The sequence below is a fragment of the Danio rerio genome, chromosome 2, assembly GCF_049306965.1.
Source record: "Danio rerio strain Tuebingen ecotype United States chromosome 2, GRCz12tu, whole genome shotgun sequence".
Taxonomy (NCBI): Eukaryota; Metazoa; Chordata; class Actinopteri; order Cypriniformes; family Danionidae; genus Danio; species Danio rerio.
The window spans coordinates 35,240,375-35,259,104 of record NC_133177.1 but is presented as its reverse complement, the minus strand read 5'-3'; the positions used below and the strand labels follow the sequence as shown (position 1 = coordinate 35,259,104).

Below are 18,730 nucleotides of genomic sequence, written 5' to 3'. Positions count from 1 at the left end.
CAGAAGATTTCAAGTTTATATAGTGATTGTTTGTTAGACATTTCTATTAATCAAAGACTTCTGGCAGAAAATATCATGGCCTACACACAGATTCTAAGCTGTTTTCATCATTGATACAATAAAACACATATTGTTAGGTTCCAGTTACAGCCAGGCAGAAAATTAAATCACAAACAAATGACATGTTTTGTATAATTGGCCAGACATAAAACTTAGAGTATGAACATATACCTCTTTAAAAACCTTTAGAATAGAGATATGAATAAAACTATAAGGCTGAAGTGGAGATTTATGGTTTAAAAATATATATTTATACTTGAAATTTACAGACACAAACTGATAAAATGTGATAAACACTTAACCCTCTACTGGGCAAGGAACTTAACTTACATTGATTACAATATATGTTTGTATAAGTCATAAAAGTTTAATAGTCTTGTAATTAATTCTGGTAACTCAGTTTTTTTTATTTTGGACATTTTTTATTTTTTTTTTAATTAAATAAAATCTGAAAAAAAAGCCCCAAAAAATTGATAGGTGCATCAAAAAACAGCATCTTATCTTAAATGGTCTTATGGATCCTAAATTTATAAACATTATTTACACTTTAATGTCTTTTGTTTTTATTTTTAGATCAGCTCTTAGCTGAATGTATGTTTACTTAGTGCCACACACAAATTTTACATTCATTCATTTACTTCCCTTCGGCTTAGTCCCTTTATTCATCAGGGGTCGCCACAGCGGAATGAACCGCCAGTTCATCCAACATATGTTTTACACAGCGGATGCCTTTCCAGCTGCAACCCAGTACTGGGAAACACCCATATACACATTCACTACGGCCAAATTAGTTTATTCAATTCACCTGTACTGGATGTCGTTGGACTGTGGGGGAAACAGGAGTACCCAGAGGAAACCTATGCGAACACGGGGAAAACATGCAGATTCCAGACCCAGCCGAGACTCAATCCAGCGTCCTTCTTGCTTTGAGATGACAGTGCTAACCACTGAGCCACAGTGTCACCCAAATTCTACATATGCTTTGTTATAATAACTTACAACTTCTTGTGATGTCTCCCCAGCTGGCTAAGAACGTGGGCAACAGTAGTTTCAACGAAATATTAGAAGGGAATCTGCCGAGTCCTTCACCAAAGCCAGCGCCATCAAGTGACATGTAAGTACCAGCCTACCTAGAAAACATTAGGACATGTAGACAGCAATATCTGTAGAGTAGTCCATCTGTTTAGTAGTTATTGTGCTAACTCATACAACAGTAGCTAAAAGTAATGTCCAGATGAGAGCGTTTGCACAATAATGGTTTTAACCCTACAAGTGCTGTTAAAACCATCAAAATTATATTGATATTGATATGATTGATATTATTTGACACCTACTCAGAAAATTATTTGATTTTACTTTTTAAGAAATGCATAATAAAACAAAAAGCTCACAGGAGTTCAAATATATTTTGACTAATAATTAAATTAATCCATATTTCACTGGATCTAGCAGAGATTCTAAATCTACTTATTTCCAGCGAAGGACGAAGATTGATTTTCTAATGAATGTTCAGCAGAATGTGCTTTGAAATGCTGTTTTCAAATGCATTCCTTCAGGACCGAGAGGAAGGAGTACATCAATGCGAAGTACGTGGAGCACAGGTTCGCTCGGCGAACGGCCACTACAGCCACAGCCAGACAGGGCGACTTGTACGAGGCGGTGAGAACGCGAGACTTGATGGCTCTCATTCAGCTCTATGCAGATGGAGTGGAGCTAATGGATCCTTTCCCAGAAGCAGGACAGGTATTGATCTCTGACTAATAGTTTGTCATGGACTAAATGATTTATACATTTAACTATTTAGAGAAATATGGCCATTTGTTCCTTGGAGAGTATATCAGCTGATTTCAGGACAGATGACTTGTGTTGCTTCATTCAAATGGGACCGGCCTGAGGTTAAAGAGTATTTCAGTCCTCGGCAAGGCATTTTATGTTTAAAATCTCTATATACAGTTAAAGTCAGAATTATTACCCCCACTGAATTATTAGTCCCCCTGTTTATTTTTTCCCAATTTATGTTTAAAAGTGGAAAAAAAATTCCAACACATTTGTAATAATAGTTTTAATACCTGATTTCTAATAACTGATTTATTTTATTTTTGCCATGATGACAGTAAATGCCATTTGACTGGATATTTTTAAAGACACTTCTACACAGCTTAAAATGACATTTAAAGGCTTAACTAGGTTAATTAGGTTGACTAGGCAGGTTTGGGTAATTAGTCAAGATATTGTATAATGATGGTTTGTTCTGTAGACTATCGAAAAAATATAGCTTAAAGGGGCTAATAATTTTGACCTTAAAATGGTTTTTAAAAAATTAAAAACTGCTTTTATTCTAGCCGAAATAAAACAAATAATACTTTCTCCAGAAGAAAAAATATTATCAGACGTACTGTGAAAACTCCCTTGCTCAGTTAAACATCATTTGGAAAATATTAAAAAAGAAAAAATAATTTAATTTGTGGCTAATAATTCTGACTTCAACTGTATATCCTGGGTAAAGGCAATGTTGGTGTTTTAGAAAAGAGCCGCCCCAAAAAACAACAGAAATATTTTATATGAACTACAGTTGTCTACAATGTAAAAAGTGATAAAGTGCAGCTTTCTAAATGTTACTTAAGGCAGTGTTTCTTAACCCCATTTGTGGAGGACCACCAGCTCTGCACATTTTCCAGTCCCCACCAAACACACCTGATTCAGATCACAAGCTCATCAGCAGAGAGGGAAAGACCTGTAATGGGTGTGACAGACAAAGGAGACATCCTAAACATGCAATGGTGGTGGTCCTCCAGGAATGTGGTTGAGAAACACTGACTTAAATTTACAAAAGTAAAAATAATATATATATATATATATATATATATATATATATATATATATATATATATATATATATATATATATATATATATATATATGATCAATATGAAGTGTACACAAAATATAAGCAACAAAATACAATGTAGTTGGCTGGTTAGTCAACTTTTCATCTCCATTTTTGAACATGCATGGAAAAAGGACAAATGATTGATGTTCGCTATTTAGATTACCGTCCTGGTCATAGTTAAACTATTTTATTTAATTTATTAATTAGGTATTATTTTCTACACTATTCAAAATGCCGGATTTCACACAATTTCTTCCTGTTGTCCTAACTGAATTGTTTTTACAGCTTTAAGTGGATTGAACCTAAAACAATTAGGTATTTTTTGAGAAAGAATATTTTAACAATAATTATTGTAGAAAAGCACTATACAAATAAACTTGAATTAAAAAATAATGGCAAGAATGTGTTGTTTCAGACAATTTTAAATAAGTAGTTTAAAAAAGCAGCCAAAATGTTGTTTTAAGTGTACAATGTATATGTATACAATTAGATTGATTTGGAATTGCGCAGAACCCGTTTTTTTCTTCTGCTTAAAAATGATTACTTGACCTTGTAAAAATGTTGAAATTGTAATTGGCTCCTCCACAAAAAAGTAATAAGTAAATAATTTAAGGTGGGTATTACATAGTATTTATAAAAGTTTTCCATGTAGGTCTGTTAGTACAGAAAATAATCAAATTTCTTATATATGGTTATATTACCGTTGCATTGTTTTCCAATCAGATTTTTTTGTCTTTTGCTGTTGTTATTTATGCAGGTGTACAGTATTAAGCAGTTTTCACATTCAAATAGAATGCACAGATCTAATCTACTGATGCACATATGTTTTCTTAAGACATCATTGACTGTGTTTAAATTGTATATGTTTAATGTTGCCATAATATTTGAGAAATTTGTCTGTTCAATTAAAAAAAAATATATATATATATTATTTGCGCATAAAAAATTCAGAGTAGCATCTTTTATGCATTTGTATGGTAAAGAGACACACAAGTGGGTACACTTTGAAAAAAAATGCTCTCATGAGTCATTCCCTTGTTATTTTTGTGGCCTATATTCCGACTTTGTAGCTTAAAACAGCCATAACTTGGGGTTAAAGGGTTAGTTCACCCAAAAATAAAGATTACTAATTAATCAGCCTCATGGTGTTCTAATCTCCTAAGACCTTCAATCCTCTTCAGCACTCAAATTAGGATATTTTAAATGAAATCTGAGAGCTCTTTCATCCCACATAGACAGCTGCAACCTAAAAACATTCTCAAAACTTTGCATGTGACAAAGCACTAATATTTTCTAAGAATCTTCTGGCTCATTTAAGAGGATCTGAAACTTGCTTGTTCGCACTTGGTCAATTGAAAGAACATGCTTTATAGCACATTGACGGTGCATCCAGAAAGTATTCATAGCTCTTCACTTTTTTCACATTTTTTTATGTTACAGCCTTATTCTAAAATTGATTAAATTCATTTATTTCCTCAAAATTCTACATAATGACAATTTGAAAAAGAGATGATTTTTGAAATTGGTGCAAATTAATAAAAAATTTACAACCTGAAAAATCACATGTACTTAAGTATTCACAGCCTTTGCCGTGAAGCTCTAAATTGAGCTCAGTTACATTCTGTTTCCACTGATCACTCTTGAGATGTTTCAGCAGCATAATTGGTGTTCACCTGTGGTCAATTCGTTGATTGGACATTATTTGAAAAGGCATACACCTGTCTATATAAGGTCCCAGGGTTGACAGTGCATGCCAAAGCACAAACCAAGCATGAAGACAAAGGAATTGTCTGTAGACCTCCGAGACAGGATTGTCTCGAGGCACAAGGCTGGGGAAGGTTACAGGAAAATTTCTGCTGTTCTGAAAGTTCCAGTGAGCACAGTGGCCTCCATCATCTGTAAGTGGAAGATGTTTGGAACCAGCAGGACTCTTCCTAGAGCTTGCCAGCCATCTAAACTGAGTGATCGGGGGAGAAGGGCCTTAGTCAGTGTGGTGATCAATGACCTGATGTTCACTATGTCTGAGCTCCAGCCTTCTTCTGTGGAGAGAGGAGAACCTTACTGAAGGACAACCATCTCTGCAGCAATCCACCAATCAGGCCAGACGGAAGACACTCCCTGCCTGGAATTTGCCAAAAGGCATCTGAACGACTCTCAGACCATAAGAAACAAAAATCTCTGGTCTGATGAGACTAAAATTTAACTCTTTGGAGTGAATGCCAGGTGTTATGTTTGGAGAAAACCAGGCACCGCTCATCACCGGGCTAATACCATCTCTACATTGAAGCATGATGGTGGTGGCAGCATCATGCTGTGGGGATGTTTTTCAGCAACAGGAACTGGGAGACTAGTCAGGATAGAGGGAAAGATGAATGCAGTAATGTACAAATGGAAATTAACCTTCAGAGTGCTCTTGACCTCAGATTGGGGCGACGGTTCATCTTCCAGCAGGACAATGACAAAAGGACACCGCCAAAAAAACAAGGGAGTGGCTTCACAACAACTCAGTGAATGTCCTTGAGTGGCCCAGCCAGAGCCCAGACCTTAATTCTATTGAACATTTCTAGAGAGATCTGAAAATGGCTGTACAGCGTCACTTCCTATCCCACCTGATAGAACTTGAGAGGTACTGCACAGAGGAATGGGCAAAGATTCCCAAAGACAGGTGTGCCAAGCTTGTGGCATTGAATTCAAAAAGACTTGAGGCTATAATTGCTGCCAAAGGTGCATCAACAAATTATTGAAAAAAATGTGGAAAAATGTGGAAAAAAATTGTAAATGAATGCAAATATTTCTCAGTAATTTTTTTTGGTTTTGACTCTCTGTGTACAGGACCCGGGAGAGACAGCTCTGCACTTTGCTGTTCGGACATCAGACCAGACTTCCCTGCACCTGGTGGACTTTCTTGTCCAAAACAGGTAGTAGACATAACTGTGGTGTGCATTTGTTGCTCACTAAGAGATGATTAACATGCAGGAAGGTGAATATGGATGTTTGTATGTGTTTGTGCAGTGGGACTCTAGACAGACAGACGGAGAGTGGAAACGCTGCTCTCCATTACTGCTGCACATATGAGAAGCCAGAGTGTCTCAAACTGCTGCTCAGGGGAAAACCGTCTATTGACCTGGGTAAGTAGATTAGCTTTGGCTACACACTGACAATGTTTTGACAGAGACACAGAAAAAAATTAAAGACAGATTTAAATGTGATGTTGTTATGTTAAACTTCTTCAATTGATTCATTGTTTGTCAGAGTTTATTAAAAACAAACATTTCTGCAATCATTTTTAATTATTATTATTTCTGCAACTTTTATGAAATCAAAATTAACTCTTCTTATTTGAAGAAGAGGTATCTACAAGGTATAAACAAGGTATCTTTGCATTTCATTATTTTGTGAAAATTTCTTTGTCCTCATCTTTAATCAAATACCATAACTTTACCTCCCCCCTCAAAATGACTTTTGTTCACTTCTGGTCAAATAAACTTCAGGAATGTTTAAATTGGATGTATATCACAATATGTGGAAAAAGACAATCTTAACGTTTGTTTCATGACAAATTTTAGTCTAAATTTAGGCCAAATTAAAGTATGATTTAAAAAACAATTACACTAACCCCAAAAAATCACACAGACATTAACAATTTAAGTATTTAAATTACAGCCGAGTGTCTTAGTGTCCCACCAGTGACGATATACAGCCACATTGCACTGCTACAAGTGTGTAATTTTGTTTACACAACAGTTCAACGGCACCATCATGTACATAAAAAAAGAAAATCAAGCATGAAGACTCTTAAAAACCATTTTGTAAGAAGAACTACTTTCTTAACCCCATTCATTCACATCTGCAGCTGACGTCAGAACAGCAGAAACCATTGCTCATTCACCAACGTCATTTTAGAGCTAGTATTTGAATGATTCTCTAGCGTAATGTCTAAAGTGATGACAAAACAGGTGATTTTTGCACACATTTTAAGATTATAAGGCTGAAGGGCATGAAACGCCATCAGTCTACAGAGATTTCCCAGTATTTCTCTGTTGCAATCAGGAGATCACAATAATTACCCCTGAAAAACCCAAAGTAATGCAAACACTACCAGTTTCTGTGCTATAAACACAGCACTACAAAATACAAAAGAGAGAGAGATTAAATTAGAATGTCGCTTACCTGATTTATAATGTTTTGATCAGCTGTAGTTTGAAAGTTATGTTGAGAAAATGCAGAGTTTTTCTTCCTCTATGGACTTATTATGTGGTCTCTGTCGTCATCTTGTGGCGAAAGTCAACCGTTTACTTTGGTCTGCTCAGACATTCTCATGGCAACTGATGCACTGCATATTTAAAATTAGAATTTTTTTTAAAATAGGCACTATCCTTATAAATAAACTGCATAGTTGCAGACTAAAAAATTACATTTTGCGACTAAAATGCCTCGAAATTATGCTTTACATTATGTTGTCCAATAGCTGCAACATTTGTCAAACTGTAGAGTGTCCTCTGCTTGTCGCTGCATGCGGGTGGAGGAATACACAAGGGTGAAGGGTGATGAGGTTGTACTAGTGCTGTTATTTGCAGAATATAGCACGGCTATCAGCCAATCAGTTTGGAGAACCAGACAGAACTGTTGTGTGTGTACAAACAGTTGAAGTAATAATTATTAGCCCCCCTTTGAATTGTATTTATTTTTTTAATATTTCCCAAATTACGATTAACAGAGCAAGGAAATTTTAACAGATAATCTGATAATATTTTTTCTTCTGGAGAAAGTCTTCTTTGTTTTATTTCGGCTAGAATAAAATCAGTATTTCCTTTAAGCTATATTTTTTTCGATAGTTTACACAGAACAAACCATCGTTTTATAACTTGCCTAATTACCCTAACTTGCCTAGTTAACCTAATTCATCTAGTTAAGCCTTTAAATGTCACACTAAGCTGTATAGAAGTGTCTTGAAAAATATCTAGTAAAATATTATTTACTGTCATCATGGCAAAGATAAAATCATTTATTAGATATGAGTTATTAAAACGTATTTTTAGAAATGTGTAGAAAAAATCTCACCGTTAAACAGAAATTGGGGGAAAAAATAAACAGAGGCTAATAAATCTGACTTTAACTGTGTGTGTATATCTATATATATATATATTATAGTACTTTCAAGGAATTATTTGAGCTTCTACAGAGGTTTATAGATCTCAACTGAAAAAACAGGCCTCTGGGACACACATGTCTGTCTGCATGCTTAGAGGCTCATCTTTCAATATGTTTCATTCTTCAGATTCTTTTCATATTCATTGAAGTTGACACACCTAACCTGAAAGCTTTGAGTTTTGCATCTTGTTCAGTTAAAATTTCTGTTATATATGCAAATCAAACATGGACTTTCTGTATTTTATTTCAGTTAATCAAAACGGGGAGACAGCATTGGATATCGCCAGACGACTGAGAAATGTACAGTGTGAAGAGCTAGTGAGTGACGTATGGTTTTTCTGTTAATTGGGAAGAATTTTGCCATTCAGCCACCTTCAGCTTCACTGAACAATTGTGTTTTAAATGACACAAAACATGACCTTTTGTGGCATTAGAAGTGTATTATGTTAATGGTTCTGTGATTGGATTGTGCAGCTGGTGGAGGCAGCAGCCGGGAGGTTTAATCCTCATGTGCATGTGGAGTATGAGTGGAATCTGCGGCTGGAGGAGATTGATGAGAGTGACGATGACCTGGATGACAAGGTTTGTGTGTATCTGCCTTCCACTTTATCTCATAACTCTCTGTACTGGAGCTCCACTTTACTCTGCTATCATAATATAAAACGCTGCATGAGAAGTACAAGGAGTTAATTCATAATTTAGTGCTTGTTGCTGGAAATGGAATTTTCTCCTTAACTATGTAAAATATGTCATCATTTACTCACTCTCAAGGGGTTTCAAACCTGTATAAAACCTGTAAGGATTGTTGTTGTTCCATAAAAAAGCAGGGAAACAAACTAGTATATGTTTGGAACAGCTTGAGTGTAAATAGGTAGTGATTAAAGATCTCTTTATGAAAGCATAAGCAAAAGTATAAACAAATTTAAAACACGAGCATTGTTCTGTAAAAACAAAACATGTACAGTACTATGAAAAAGGGCAAACATACATAAATATATATATATATATATATATATATATATATATATATATATATATATATATATATATATATATATATATATATATATATACACACTTACTGGCCATTTTATTAGGTACACCTTAATAGTAATGGGTTGGACCTCCCTTTGCCTCCAGAACTGCCTTAATCATTCGTGTCATAGATTCAACAATGTACTGTAAATATTCCTCAGATATTTGGTCCATATTAATATGATTGCATTACGCAGCTGCTGTAGATTTGTCGGCTGCACATCCATGATGCTAAGCTTGTGTTCCACCACATCCCAAATGTGCTCTATTGGATTGAGATCTGGTGACTGTGGAGGCCATTTGAGTACAGTAAACTCATTGTTCAAGAAACCAGTCTGATATGATTCGTGCTTTATGACATGGTGTGTTATCCTGCTGGAAGTAGCCATCAGAGATGGATATACTGTGGTCATGAAGGGATGGACATGGTCAGCAACGATACTCAAGTAGGCTGTGGCATTGACACCATGCTCAATTGGTAGTAATGGGCCCAAAGTGTGCCAAAAAATATTCCCCACACCATTACACCACTTCCACCACCAGACTGAACTGTTGATACAAAGCAGAATGGATCCATGATTTCATGTTGTTGACACCAAATTCTGACCCTACCATCTAAATGTTGCAGCAGAAATCGAGAATCATCAGACCAGGCAACGTTTTTTCAGTCTTCTACCATCCAATTTTGGTGAGCCTGTGTGAATTATAGCCTCAGTGTTCTGTTCTTAGCTGACAGGAGTGGCACCTGGTGTGGTCCTCTGCTGCTGTAGCCCATCTGCCTCAAGGTTCAACATGTTGTGCGTTCAGAGATGCTCTTCTGCATACCTCGGTTGTAGCGAGTGGTGATTTGAGCTACTGTTGCCTTTCTATCAGCTTGAACCACTCTGGTCATTTTCCTCTGACCTCTGGTATTAACAAGGCATTTGCGCCCACAGAACTATCGCTCACTGGATATTTTCTCTTTTACGGACCATTCTCTTTAAGCCCTAGATATGGTTGTGCGTGAAAATCCCAGTAGAGCAGCAGTTCTGAAATACTCAGACCAGGCCATCTGGCACCAATAACCATGCCAACTTTAAAGTCACTTAAATCACCTTTCTTCCCCATTCTGATGTTTGGTTTGAACTGCAGCAGATTGTCTTCTTGACCATGTCTACATGCCTAAATGTATGAGTTGCTGCCATGTGACTGGCTGAAATTTGCTTTAAAAAAGCAGTCAGACAGGTGTACCTAATAAAGTGGCCGGTGCGTGTATATACTGATATTAAATTTGATTAAACTGCAGTTACTTATGAAAATGTTTACATTTACAAAGGGGTTCAATCAGAGTATTTTCTTTAAGCCAATGCTTCTCTGATGCTTTTAATGATGAATTAATTATTAATAAAATAACTGAAATTTACTAAAACAGCCATTTTAAATAGCCAAACTTTATTATTACTCTATATTTTGGTTCCAAAATAACCTTTCCAACAATCCTGAAAATATATTGCTGGTATTAGGGTAATGCACATATAAAATCACTTATAAATGCATATTTGAAGCTATGGGAAACTCTTGAGTTAATGTCTATATGAGTCACATTAAACAGTTAACAATTGAGTGTAAAAAGGCCAACAATATGCCTGTTCAGACACTGAAAATGATGAGAGCTTTAAAGTGTATCACAAATACACTTTGAAAAGTGGCTCCTCATTTACAGAGATCCATGACTAGACACATAAGAACTGAAAACACCATTAAGAATCAAAACATTGCAACACTTGAACATGAAAGCACACACACCTCCACGTCAACATCACGTATCCACAGCACCACCTAATGCATTTGATTGTAATTGCAACTTTTTGTAGAAGATGTTGACCACTTTAAAAATCTACTCATGTAATGTCATTTTTTTCTCAATCCTCAGCCCAGTCCAGTGAAGAAGGAGCGTTCTCCTCGTCCTCAGAGCTTCTGTCATTCGTCCAGCGTGTCTCCTCAGGAGAAGTTAACCCTGCCGGGGTATCTAGGACACAGGGACAAGCAGAGACTGTCCTATGGAGCCTTTGCCAACCCCGTCTACAGCACCTCCACCGAAACCCCTGCATCTCCAGTGTCAGAGGGACCCACCATAGCCAGCAAGACCCCTGCAAAAGGTAAAATGCCTTTAAAATCTGTATGCATGGGCCTGACCATAAGAAGAGCAAGCTGGACAGGTGAGGGACGGTTGTTGTAGATTTGCATGTTGCAGCATCTTTTATGTTAACTCTAATTGCGGGGGAGGTGTAAAATGCAATCAGTTGAACCTTAAGCCAAAACTCAGCTTTGGTTTTTAAGCTTATACTATAGTACATGTACACTACATATGAAGCATATATGGAACGCAATGAGGGCCAAAATCTCTCAGATAATGCCAACACACAGTTTTTCCATGTAATTGTGGCAATTTTGTATGTGCTTATTATGTGTAAAGATGCCAAATCATTACATAACACTAATATGACACACAGTTTACAAATGCATTATCGCTGTCATGTCACAAATGTAAATATGGTCTTAAACCTTTGACATACTAAAACAGTAAAACTGCATGTTGATGCAAGCAAATTTCAATCCCTTTTAAATGAGCACTTGAGGTGTGCAGCTGTTCCAACACTCTCGAATACGTTTTTGAGCATGAAAGTGAACTTGCTCAAACATTTCACACACTAATTGTTGTCCACTCGTGATTGGATCGACGAAAACGCATTTTATTACCAGATGTGAAAAGGGCCAAATATACAGTACCAGCAACTCTGTTTTTAATGGGTGCAAGGATATTTTTATTGCTTGCAGCTTTTGAAGAAAGAAGGTTCAGACATGATATAAGGATGAATCTGCCTAGTGCACATGTTTTGAACGCATGCATTCATGTGCTCTTTCAAATGAAACCTTCAAAAAAGCCTGTGTCACCTGCAAAAAACACACCAACTTTCAAAGTTGGGCTCAACTCTGCATGATAAAACAACCTCTTACACCACAACCACTTGTGCTTGCTGAATCTCTGTTTAATCGAATCAGATTTCAGTCCCCCACCTACATTCTGGAACCATTCTGATGTTTTTTAGAATAATTTGGTGGTGCTTATCTCTTTACACTCCACATATGATGATGGGGTACTGTCTTTGCTCTTGTGCTCTGGTGCACTCGAGTCTTCTTGCTTCTGAGCCAATCACATCATCATATGGTCACTGTTTCAGCTCCGTCCTGTGGGCCGCCCACCTCTCTGCCGCTGGGATCTCAATCGAGTGCAGGAGGCAGCTCCACTCTGTCTAAGAAGAGAGCTCCTCCTCCACCTCCCGGACACAAGCGCACCCACTCAGATCCCCCCAGTCCCGTACTGCAGGGTCCGCAGAGCAAAGGTGCGTTCAGTTTTGTGAATGAAGAAACAACATTTCGTCGCTAACTCTGCCACAAGGGTTTGAATACAATGAATTATGAACATATTTTCTTTTTCCTCACCCCACAATGAGAGTTAAAGTTGTTCATCTCCATGTAATGTCCATATTATTAACTTATGGCTGTTATTTTAAGCTTACAATAATAATTTTTTTCAAAATGGCTTTTAGTTTTATTTATGTTGCATTTATTTAAATATTTTATTAAATAATAAAAATTGATGCCGTCCTAGCTTTAACTAAAGGAATAACTACAATTAAAATGGTGAATCAAATTAGTTAATAATTGTCATTAGATTGAATTTGTTATTTGGGATCCAAGTGTATATATATAACTATATATATCAGTGCTTCCCATCGTTTTGAAATATACTTGCGGTAATAGCTGAATTGAAACACACCATTTACCCACAACTCTTAAATAGTTAACTATATGCGACAAACAAAACTATTTAATTTTTAACAATAATTTTATTTATCATGACAATGTTAAACACTGTTTCTTTTCAATTGGTTAAAGTAAAAAAAGACTGTCAAAATAAAAAAGAATCCACTATTTGTCTTACTTTCTATTCAGGAGCCATGTGCACCCACTGACAGGTAAAATCTGCTTCCCTTTCAAGTTCAAAGCAAACTTGAATGCTAAAGCATTTTAGAAATGTATATAATAGCCTATGTAATATACTAGCACCATCAAATTAATAAAATATACAGAAAATGAGAAATAAATGACAGAAAAAGGAATAAAAACAGACGATGTCTCTAAAAATGTTTATAATTGCAATTTTAAAACGTGTAGATTATTTAAATAGGGCAGTTGCGTTGATTAACTATTACTACTGGTGTACATATGTTTTGCAGACAGTTTAGACCAGTCATTTCGTCGTCTCTAAGTACATAGTAACGTTTTTCTGAGTCATTTAAATTCAGGAATTAATTGTTTAATGTTTCTGTGAATAACTGTGCATGTGCTGTCAGCTGCAAAGCCAGTTAAAAGTAGGCTTAAGTAAAAAGGTAATGCAAAAACGCATACAATTAACGAACGAGCAAATTTCATTTTAGGAAATTTAGACCGCAGTTACACTACACTGTTCAAGTGACTCAATTCCGATTTTTTTTTTCTTCCATGTGGCACAGATCGGATATGGCCCATGTATGTGCAAGTAGGAACAAATCACATTGATTCCGATTTACTCAAATCAGATTCAGGCCTTCGGATCTGTGTTCTCGTGTTTGCAGTGTAAGCAGATAGATCAAATTTTCACCTGTCAATGCAAGTCAAGCATCATTAAAAACCATAGAGAATGACGTCAAGTCTGACACTTTCATTTCAGAACAGACTTCAGCAGAGTCCCTAACTTTAAATCTCATACACGAGCACTTAAACAGCTTTTATATTGACTTATTACACAGGTATTTAAGCAGGTTAACGAGAGCGAGAGAGTGCAATGTCTGCAAAGTAACCAATATAACCTAATATAAAACTAGTGCAAAGCTACATCACGTGCATAAATCACGCCATGGACATTACATTAAGTTGCTTAAAGGTTTAAAAAACAGCCTATATATCAAAAAAATGGACAAACGAGAACCTTTCTGTCATAAACTTTAGTAAAACAGCTTGTCAAAAGCTGCGAACAGATTACATACAGGAATAGAGGAAAGAGCGCTTTTTTATTATCAGCTGTTTGTCAGCACCTGCTCTTTTTTTCCAGGTCATTTCCCCTTTTGCTGTGTGCTGTGTAAATGCAGACAATCGGATACGAGTCACTTTTAAAAGATGATGTAAGCAGGTCATCAAAAAAATCGGATACAGTCACAAAATTGGAATTGACCATCAAGATCTGCAGTGTAAATGCAGCCTTAGAAACCCGGCCGAACAAATAATTTAAGTCTCAAAAAGGCACAGCTATGTCGGCCTGCAGAGCATGTGAGACTGTCTGTGGGAGTGTTGACAGTTTACACGCGCACAGAACGATTTTCCCCTACTTAATTGATCGCTGATGTTTGGTTATGCTAGGCGGATACAAAATAGTGTAAAAGCAGGATAATAATAGTAAAATAAAACATGTCAATAAATCCAATTGGGTGGTCGTTAATATATCTAACAACCCACCCCCTCCCCACCCAAGTAAAGTCTATGTGTGGGAAGCACTGGGTCAAGAATATAAAGAAATCTGTGGCAGAACAGGTTATAATCACCATTTTAATTATATTTAATGCTGTAATTTGATTGTGTTGATGCTTTTCATGCTAGGTTCATTAGATGTGATCAAATATATCTTGCTACATTCATTGCATGTTAAGTGTAGTGTAATGTCTATTATGTTAGATATGCTTTTTATAATGTTTGAGGACACTAAATTCTATATTTTCAAGGTTTCCCCAATCACACTCCACAGTTTTTATATTTTCCAGAAAGAAAAAAGTATTTATTGAGCTAAAATCTGTTAACGCAATTCTAAGCATCATCTTTATCTTTAAGGTGTTTTGATAACATGATGGTTGCTGGGGCACAAAAACAAGAGTGTAAGATATGACCAATAAAATAAGGGAACTTCAAACTCACTTTAAACCACTTCCTGTTTTATTTTGAACCTCATAGGAAGTGAGTCCACACCTCCTTCTGCAAATCGGACATCCCCGGCCAACAAGTTTGAGGGAATCCAGCAGCAGCAAAGGTGCTGATTTTTGGACATGCTGAATCTCTGAATTTCAACTCATTTTCATGCTGATGAAAAGGCTGCGGTCTTAATTAGAAAAATTTGATGTTTTACATTTCCTGATTAACACTATTTTCACTATTTTCATTCTCTACTGCCAGTTTCTTAACTTATTACAGTGTTTGGTTTTACAATTTAATAGTCCTGTTTGGCACAATGAACATTGTAAATCTTTACTGTGCCTTTTCATTTTAATGTTAGCTTTATGAATCCATCATGAAGATTTTGTTTGTCTGATTTTTTTTTCAGCACTACGTCTATGAACACAAAAGCAACATTTGGCCCACGAGTTCTTCCCAAACTACCTCAAAAAGGTTTGTTTTTTATAACATTAAGGGTGCATTGTTTCTTTGGTTCAATTAAAACAGAGTCTGGTGCGATCAAAATTCAATGTCTAGTCAGTGTCTAAGGACAACGTTATTTTGATATCAAATAGCGACGTTAAAATTAAGTTGATATTTGGTTGTTTTGGAAAGTGACCAAAATCCAACGTCTGATAGACGTCATAGTGGTAACGTCCACAAAATGTCAGGGTGTAACATGATTAGACATTGACATTTGGTTGATTTTAAGTTAGACGTGGGAAATTGACACCGGACTGAGGTTGGGTTCTGATCTCAACCCCTTTTATATTTCCTAACAAAATCCAACGTTGGGGTACAACGTTAATATGACATCATGTTGATGTCCTGTGCCTGCAGGGGAGACGCTACAAATCACAAGATTAGATTTCTCTGAAGGAGCAGCATGTATACCAATCAAAATTAGCAAAGGACAAACAGAGCATGTTTGCTGTTAAGATTTTTGCTCTCACAGTTTTGCTTTTTTAACATTTTATGTTAACACTTTGTAAATTTTTAGATGGGTTAAAAATCTATATATAAAGTACATGCATAAAAATATAATGTTTAATTAACAGAGCTTTCGAATTGACGTTTCTGTCCCAAAATAAACAGCATGTCATAAAAGCTGTACAATCAGGTTGTGAACGTATCCTACAGCTATTATGTTTCTTATTTTTTGGCTAGTTGTTATAAATTCTTGTATGAATTCTCAGTTAACCAATGACCTTTTTTTTTTTGGTCCAAATGAACCATGCCACAAGTAAACACACTATCAAGAATTAAATGATTTATATATATACTTTACTTTTAACTTTAACAGGGTGTGTGTGGGGTCTTAAAAAGTAATAAAAGTTGATAAATCAATTATGAGAAAATTAAGGCCCTTAAAAGGTATTAAAAAAATCTTTATCATGTTTTTTTGAGGTCTTAAATTTAGTTTAAGCATTGTCCAAAGTGTTTGACTTAAAAAAAATCATAAATATATTTATTTTCCTAATATTAACAATGGCATCCCCAATCCACTCCATTGGTTTGGTCCGGTGTGCATAAGGCCAAGCTCCTCCGTGCGGGTGATGTCACGTAATTTGCGAAAACCATACAGCGAAACAGACGTCAAAATTGGAAAATGTAAGTTTGTATTCTCCTGGATAGAGAATAATAAGTTTAAACAGCGGCTGAAGCCTGTCACTGTAAACAACCGCCTAATTTATTCTTTAAAGTTTTGTTTCTTCCGAGCTTATCTGAGTTCTTATGCATGGTTGTACTCCATTGATTTATTTAACTACAACTTTTTATTAACAGTGGTTTATTAAGTTAAAGGTTTGATACTGATTTAAACTTAAAGTGGCGATGAGGTCTTAAAATATTCTGAGAAGGTCGGCGCCAGTGGTGTAGAGGTTAGTGCGTCAACACATGCACTCAGGTGCTCATGGCGACCCGAGTTTGATTCCGCCTCGTGGTCCTTTGCAGATCCTTCCCCTCTCTCTGCTCCCAATGCTTTCCTGTCAATTCACTCTTCTTTCCTAACCAAAATATAGGTAAAAATGAAAAAATAATTATATATAAAAAATCTATATATACATATATATTCTCAGAAAGTCTTAAAAGGTATTGAAATTACCTTTAGCATTCCTATATATGCCCTGTTTAAATACACCTATGTTTCTCTTTCAGTGGCACTACGAAAGATTGACACAATCCACCTCCCATCAGTGGACAAGTCTGGTCCTGATGTGCTTCAGAAACCCCCACAGGCCCAGGATGCACCTCCCACCAGAGCCTCAGATACAATAACCAGACCCACTGAACCTCCACCTAAAATTCCACAGGTCGCAGAACGATCCCAGCCTGTGGATGTCCCGCAGAAACCGCACATCTCAGACCTTCCTCCCAAACCGCAACTATCAGATCTTCCCCCCAAACCCCAATTGTCGGATTTACCACCAAAACCTCAGCTTTCTGACCTGCCCCCGAAGCCTCAGCTTAAGGATCTTCCCCCTAAGCCGCAGATCAGTGATCTGCCATCCAAACCGGCCGTGTGTTCTGCATCTGAGGCCACACAAAGGCAGTCAACGCAGGAGGAAACCAGTCCGAAGCCCCAGCTGACGGAGACACAGTCATTCAGCCAGCAGGAGGAGCTCTCACCCCGACAGGCCAGCGAGGACACCAATGGAGCGCCCGCAGGAGCCTTGGAAATGCCAGTCCCAATGCCACGCAAAATTAACACAGTAGTGAGTAAAAGACGTGTTTTATGGGTCAAAAATGGAACGTCATCAGTGTAATAGATATATTTGTTGTAAGAACGAAACATTTATTTTTAACTGTATACAAAATTTAAAGCTGTTGGAAATATGCATTTTCAATGCCCTTTTCATCTTTGACCCATTTAGGTAAAATGGATGCACTTCCAAAATCTTTTTTTCAAACCACATTTTATGAATTACTATTGTTTTATGACTACCAAACCAAAAAAGGGTTTAAATTTAACATTTTAAGTTGTGGCTTAAAAGACTAATGATTTTATTTTTCCGATATTAATACTTTTTTGCACATGGAAAACATTAAATTATTCAAAAGTGAAAGTAAAATTATTCAAAAACGATCACGTTTCCACATATATTAATCAGTGAAAAGGTTTTCTGATAATAATTATGTTTTTTTTTTTCCTGAGAATCAAATCAGCAAATATAAACAGTGTTTAAAAGATTTATAATATAAAACTGAAGACTGGAGTAATGGCTGCTGTTATATTAGCATTAATAGATTTTAAAATATCAGCATTTTAAATGTAAAAAATATCATAAGCAGTAACTGATAACACCCATTGATTTATTAGAAATATAATGCACGGCCGACGTGAATAAGAGTGACTGTTACACATCAGGTGTGCTGCATTATTTTCTAGTATTTTAACAGACTAGAGTCAATTTTTATGCCTATATTTTGGATACCACACCGTAAAACACTGTTCAGATGTTTATACTTCAAAACATTTGTGGGCTTTTTGTCCTTTATCAGTTCCTGTCTGTAGTTCTAGTTTCTTATGCATCTAATCAAGATCCTTTTACAATTAATAACTCCAATCCTTGTAGTGATATGAAACTGTCA

The 18,730-nt window shown here is 36.2% G+C and overlaps 1 protein-coding gene across 7 annotated transcripts in view; it reads left to right on the top strand.

The window, feature by feature from the left end:
- The window catches only part of asap1a (ArfGAP with SH3 domain, ankyrin repeat and PH domain 1a), a 91,943-nt gene that overhangs the window by 67,630 nt on the left and 5,583 nt on the right, over window positions 1–18,730 (top strand). For 4 of the 7 annotated variants that reach the window (XR_012384822.1, XM_005163478.5, XM_005163477.5 and 1 more), the window contains 10 exon segments: window positions 1,083–1,174; window positions 1,617–1,803; window positions 5,783–5,868; window positions 5,963–6,078; window positions 8,352–8,419; window positions 8,576–8,683; window positions 11,049–11,274; window positions 15,161–15,236; window positions 15,528–15,592; window positions 17,297–17,853. Coding sequence is in view for 5 of the 7 variants with exons in the window: in XM_005163478.5 (XP_005163535.1) it covers window positions 1,083–1,174; window positions 1,617–1,803; window positions 5,783–5,868; window positions 5,963–6,078; window positions 8,352–8,419; window positions 8,576–8,683; window positions 11,049–11,274; window positions 15,161–15,236; window positions 15,528–15,592; window positions 17,297–17,853 (1,581 nt within the window). In the remaining 2 variants the exon portion in view is untranslated. 7 annotated transcript variants of the gene reach the window in all.